The 6,493-nt window shown below is 36.1% G+C and overlaps 1 protein-coding gene across 2 annotated transcripts; it reads right to left on the bottom strand.

Moving 5' to 3' along the window:
• Positions 1-1,100: 1,100 nt before the first annotated feature.
• On the bottom strand, positions 1,101-4,925 carry LOC143571362 (DNA polymerase eta-like). Of its 2 annotated transcripts, none has more exons than XM_077056805.1 (13): positions 4,806-4,925; positions 4,461-4,581; positions 4,271-4,382; positions 4,001-4,168; positions 3,749-3,913; positions 3,560-3,663; positions 3,356-3,475; positions 3,156-3,279; positions 2,957-3,070; positions 2,215-2,418; positions 1,997-2,108; positions 1,615-1,899; positions 1,101-1,535 (listed from the first exon to the last, which is right to left on the bottom strand). In XM_077056805.1, exons 1-13 carry the CDS (start codon positions 4,879-4,881, stop codon positions 1,306-1,308), a joined length of 1,935 nt encoding a protein of 644 aa, XP_076912920.1. In that variant the 5' UTR covers positions 4,882-4,925; the 3' UTR covers positions 1,101-1,305. The 2 variants fall into 2 exon arrangements, with proteins under 2 accessions (XP_076912920.1, XP_076912922.1); XM_077056807.1 differs by having other exon boundaries at positions 2,000-2,108.
• Positions 4,926-6,493: the final 1,568 nt, after the last annotated feature.

Raw genomic sequence — 6,493 nt, 5'->3', positions numbered from 1 at the left:
TTGAAACGAGCGTCTTAAATATGGTAGTTATGGTAATGGTCGAATGAAGGCTCAGTGGTCGGACATGGTTGTATGGCTCATAAGACCCTCCGCTATGGGCGCGGTGGAGGGTCGCGAAACACCGCCGGGAGGGGGCGCGGAAGGTCCGGCGCGGTTGGTAGGATCGTTGTGACGTTGGGCGCTTTTGCTCTCTCACACACATACATATATATAGGGGCGTCAATGGGTATTAAACCACAACGGACATTATTGATTGGGGCTTCGGTGCCCCCGGTGCTTACGTGACACTGACGTGGCACTGGTGAGGGGCTTCGATGCCCCCACCATAGAGGATGGTGTAATACGTGATAGTCATATGAGGTGGATAGCTTTTGTAGATATTTTAAATCTTAAAAATAATAAACTTTTTAACTAATAATCTTTTCACAAATTAATTAAATTTAATTTCAACTCAAACTAGAAAGATTAACCAATAATTACTTCCAGACAACGTTATCATCAGTCACAACAAGTTCTAAAAATAAAATTTATATATATAAAAATCTTGTAATTATCTATTTCAAGAAAATAGCTCCTCACGATGGAATCAAAGTGATTTGACTTTTAGACGTCCAAACACTTAGAAGACTAATGACTTTTGAGGTCTCGGGTGTACTTAATTGTGATTGGTAAAAAATATAAGTTAAAATATTTCAATCGAGTGTTTTGGACGGCCAAATACTATCTCACTAAACTTCTTGATTGGTAAAAAAATACTCAATTATGATTTTATAACAGAGGGGACCGCTTAAAGAGCCAGGGAAAGAGTAGGATAAAATAGGGTTTGCCAAGAATACCATCCCTTGGTTTGTCTCGGGTAATTTTTACTGGTTTTTACTCAGGATTTTGGTACTTTTGTGCCTTTTGCCTGAGTCTTGGGCAAAAGACTTTACTGAGAAATTAGGTCGGGGAACTGGGTTGGAGTGAGAGGCCTCCTTCAACGTGCAAAGCCTTTACTAAAAGCAAAAAAGGCTATAATCGTCTTTGCTATTTTAAAATAAAATGAACCTATACGTCTCTTCGTTTTGGTCATTTCTTTTGCATTACGTTGGAAGTCTTTGCCTTTGTGTGTTGAACACACGGGTACGTCTTTTTTGATTTGGACACTAATGGCTAAAATGCACAATTAAAGTCATTATCAAGATACACATTCTTTTCAAGAGCCTCATCTATCAAACACTATTTCAATAATACATATAAAACACTTTATAATAGAAGTTACAAAACAAAAATAAAACTATACTTTCTTTCTTAAAGATATGTCTGTTAGTTTCTATTAGGGGAGAAATAATGAGCAATGCTAGAACCTCGTTTAACTGTGTTTGCTTGCTTTTGAGGCCGAAGCCACGTACGAACCTCTTCCTGTATTTCTGGTGGCAACTCTTCCACCACCGACTGGTCAATTTCATCTGCATTGTAACGCCATGTATTTGCTCTTCGTGCATTTTGACTTTCGGTTAATGCCTCACTCTCTATATTCAATCCTTCTTGTACTCCTTCAATCAGTGCATCAACAACAGTCATTTCAAACACTAAAATATGTAAAACATGAAAAATAATAATGAAGTTTGATACCTGATGACAAACATATTGTTTCTTGCTTTGATGAAGAGCAAGAGTTAGTTTGGAGAAACCTCAGAATCGAAGATGTTCCCTTTTCTTTTGTTGCTTTCCTTTTGTGCTCATACGATCGTTTTCCATCGTTAATGTTACTTTCTTTCTGAGATAACCTTGGTTGTGGTTCATGATGTTTTGAAGTCAAACATACATCATCTTTACATGTGGTCTCATTTTGGTCAAAAGTGGAAGTATCATGTGTGATTTGAGTCTGTTGCCCACCACATTCAGTTTGATGAGAGGCTGAATGGTTTTCGATCCAATTAAATGGAAAAAGTAATTAGTGTACTAGCATGGGTGATTTATTATAAAAGAAAAAACCATTATGAGAAAGATTTACAACTTGATGGTGACAAAGTATCATCTTCTGGTGCAAGTTTTTCATCAGACGGTTCTAATGAAGGTTGAAACCGATCTTGACCATGGAAGTACTTCGTGATTGTAGAAGTCCCCTGCCAATACAAAGTTACAAACATAAAGATTCATTTTAGTGAATATAATCTCACTTTTAGAATTTTAAAAAATAATTATTATTATAATAATAAAGGCATTTCTTACCGAGGGTACAGCAACAATTTTGCTGGCTGAAACAGAAAGATTAGTAATTCCCCAGCCACAATCGGCAGGATTCGTATAGGACCCAAGGAATTCACGTAACGCAGCTTGGAAGAGATTTACAGAATCTTCTAGAATCTTCCCTGCTCCGTATCTTAAAGGGCATGACTTAGAAGGGAACTTTTTGTGTGAATCTGTATCTGTTGACTGCAAAAACAACATTAAATGTAAACCTGGAAGAACGGGTGTGTTGGGCTAGGTTTGGTTGGGCAACGACTCGACAAGTCAAAACAGGTTCAGGTCAAACTTGGATTCAGGTCAAAGCGGGCGGTTTCTTAAAAGTATTAAACTAGGTTTGGGTTAAAATGGATTGTGAGCAAAATGAGTTCAGGTCAAAATGGACCTTTTTTTAAGTATCAATTTGGGTTCGGATCAAAACAAGTTCTAACAAAAAATAAGATCAATTTAAACTTTAAATGAGCTGTTACACAGAAAAAGTATCAAAACAAACATGTTTATATTTTTTTAATATAAAAGTGTGAGCCCATTTAAGTTAACAAGTTTTATAAGAGTGACCCATTTTGAACCATTACCCAAAGTGAACCCATATTTCACATGTTTATTATGTCTAAATCAACCCAATCTCCAAAGAATGGGTCATGACTGCCACCTCTAATTAAATGATCAAAACAGTATTAAAAGAAGAAAAAATGCCAAGAAAAGGGATCGAAGAAAAAATAACAACCTTGTATGCATTAGCATGCAGAGTAAGTGTATGTGCAACTCGTTTATTTGTTTCTAGATCTAACTGCAGTCGTTCACTTAACTCTTCGCACAGTTCTTTCAGCCATTTTTCAACCTGAATAAATATTAATAAACTTTAGTACTCAAAAACAGCTGGAGATAGAAGAAAATACACACAATAGCCAATCAACAATACTGACAGCAGCAATAGATTTTAGGGCTTGAACTCCAGGAAATGTCTTCCCGGAACAGTGGCTTTTAGGGAGCAAACGACCCTCAACTTCATCCCCACTAACACCTCTTGCAATATTCCATAGCCAAGTACTGGAAAACAATTTAAAACTAAAATATCAACAATAATTTAGTATACTACTAATGAATAACAAATAACAATAGTTACCCTGTATTAGCGCCGTAAAGATCTTGTAGTTTTTCAACAGAAAACTGCAATAGATCACCAACGGTATTCACTCCAAGGTCAGTTTGTAAGGAACTCCCGAGCTTCCCGCCAAGCTGTTTCCTGATAGTGACATGTCAACAAAGCATTTTAAGTAAACATAAAAAGATTAAAACAAGATAAGCATGTACTAAAATACTAACTTACATTTTCTTTATAGGCAAAGGTTCAAGAAGTCCTTTTACTGATGACAGAGTGACAATAGTCTGTTGTGCAGGTTTATTCATACCGCTTGCTAGTTTAGCCAGCATCTGCAACATTGGCATTATAAGTTTTTGACCGAAAAATTATATTCTTGATAGTAAGAAGGTGATCAAAAAGTTAAAAAGTAATTACTTTGTTATGAGCAACGCCTGCAGAACATGTGAACTCAGTCTCCTTTAAAACTTGCAACCGAAGTTCAGCAACAATAATAGCTCCACACGCCAACAATTTATCACGGTGATCAGCATCTCTTCTCGTCAACCATTCCCTCACAATCTCTTTATCATTATTTCCATTCTGAACAACAAACTCAGCAAATGTCAAAAATATATATAATTTATCATTACAACACTACTGTACAAAGTACAAACAGTGTTTTCTTACCAAAGTGAGCCCTAAAACATGTGATTTAAGAACTTCTTCATGAATACTTTCCAAGCTTTCTAACGGCGTTTCTTTCAACATTGCCTCAGCAGCATCAGTAAGATCAAGATACACTTCGTCAATCGATGCACGCTCGCACCGCCCCTTTCTTGAAAGAATAGAAACAACCTGCAAAAGTAAACATAACAAACACACCAATCTTTTACCACTTAAGCACCAAAAAACAATGCAAAACTCAAAACTATTTAAAAAGTTTAAAAATTAACAAACCTCTGAGCCAGCATTCCTGTATATGGTCAAGTCGGCTTTACTACGGGCCACCGGGACTTGAACGAGGTGAATTTGGGGACAAACTTTCTTTGCTTCATCACCTCTCATTGAGCTTAACACCAAACAGATAATACAAGTTTAGTACTGAATAAATGGTAATGAGTCTGAGATAATAAGAACGAGTGGGTACCGTTTAACGCCGTCTTTCCTGGCTTCGTAACCGACAGCGATGAGACCCCCACCTTTCCAAGAGTTGTATTGAACAACAGCAGTTGGTTGGCCTCTTAAATGAGGTTGTTTTCGTTGCTCCACTAATTATGAAAATTGAAAAGGTTTAGGGTTAAGTTTAACTGTTGTATGCAATTGATATGAATTACGAGTGATTATAGTAAAGGAATTGAGTGTGAATAACAAGTAAATGAAAATCCCTAATTTGTTAGTTAATAATAATAATGGGAATGATGAAAACCGAACGGCTAATAATAATATTGTAGGATACATACAGCAAGTATAGTCATAATAGTAAAAGGGAAACCTTGAACGTAGAAGCAGTCCATGTCGACGTGAGCAATGATCCGAGAATCCGACGTCTCTGGTCGAGCTACCGGCATCTCTTCCTCTTTTCCCTCCAATTCAACCTTCACAAAAAGGGTTTTTAAGTGTTTCTGGGGGTGTTTGGGATTGTTTATTTTTATCAACTTATAGCTTATTAACTTTTTAGAAATTAATAAGGTGTTTGGGATTGCTTATATTGTGAGAGGAAAAGTTTTATAAGTTACAGTTTTGTAACTTATTAACTTAATGAAAAGTTATAAGGAGTTAAAATAACTATCAAAACTAGTTGGGTTTAAATTAGCGATGGGTCGGGTTTGGATCAAGTTTGGTATTCCTAATTCATACCTGATTAGTAAAGTTCGTCCCATATCTGTCGGGTATTGATCAGGTAACTACTTTTGGGTTTCTAGGATACCCACCGGGCTTCGAGCTTTCTATCAGGTTTTCACGAAAATATTCGTCGGGTATACCCGGCTGAAAACTTGTCGGGTATCTATCGAGTTTTGGAAAAACTTAACTAATCGAGAGTATGTTATTAGATCAAACTATCAAAATTCAAACAAAAACATTACTTTGAATATGAACATTATGTACAAAAGAAACTTTTTAAAAAAAGTACGCACATAAAAATTAACCGATGGAAAGATAAATCACTTATAACTTCCAGTTTATAGCATACATAAAATCAACTACGGAAAGAAAAATCAGTTTATAACATACATAACTGGCACGGTATTTATTATTTAATCTTACCTTTAAACTGTATGTAAAATATTCTTCGTAAAGTGTGTTTTTAACTTCTGCCTAATTTTCCAACTGATAAATCATTTTATGTAAAATAATTTTTGTAAAGTGTGTGAATTGCGATGAGCGTAATGTGTCACTTTGATGGTGTACTTTGCACTTCGCACACTTGCATCATCGCGATAATTACAAAGATCGTCGAGATACACGAAGGGTTGTGATTATCCACAAAATTTTGATCGTCATCGCGTTATGCGACGGGTACTTAATTGACCCATCGCGATACACAACGTGTTGGCTACGTAGCCGCGACACATTGCATGTCATGTGGCATAGCTAGGGCTGACTCGATAAGGATATGAATCCATCGAGCTACGTGATGAACTTATGTTAAGGTCGTCGCGATACGCTACCGACCTAAAAGTTAGCTATAAAAAGGGCTCAACAAGGCCAGCATTCCTCTCCAAAAATTCCCTCTATCTTGCTTTCTCACACACATTAGAGAATTGGTATAATATTGAATCTCCGTAATGATACCCTAATCCGATAGAAAGAAACTTTGATACATGAATTCCAATATATGCCTAAAAAAGGTGAGACTTTGTGTTATCGTATAAAGTTTTTAATCTCGTGATTATCATCGGTTTATAAATATCTACTACATTATGTTAGATTGGGTGCTTAATTACTAGGAAGCTCATAAATAGTAGGCATGTGAGGTGAAACACTCGAGTTTTTGTACAATTCACATTTAACTGGTTTTCCAAACCTTTCATTAAGATTTTGAAACTTGTATAACTCATGATAGAGTATAGCAATCCAAAGGTTTTCAAAATGTTTTCAAATGGTTTTCATTGCATTACTTTGTATACTTACAAGATGGTTACTACTGGTATGTGGGGGTTTGTATACAAGGTTTACCTT

The sequence above is a fragment of the Bidens hawaiensis genome, unplaced genomic scaffold (genome assembly GCF_021521415.1).
Source record: "Bidens hawaiensis isolate Kalapana, Puna unplaced genomic scaffold, B.hawaiensis_p1.1 tig00025356_1, whole genome shotgun sequence".
In the NCBI taxonomy this organism is placed as follows: domain Eukaryota; kingdom Viridiplantae; phylum Streptophyta; class Magnoliopsida; order Asterales; family Asteraceae; genus Bidens; species Bidens hawaiensis.
Note: the sequence above shows the minus strand (reverse complement) of the source record. Positions and strands in the feature narration are given on the sequence as shown.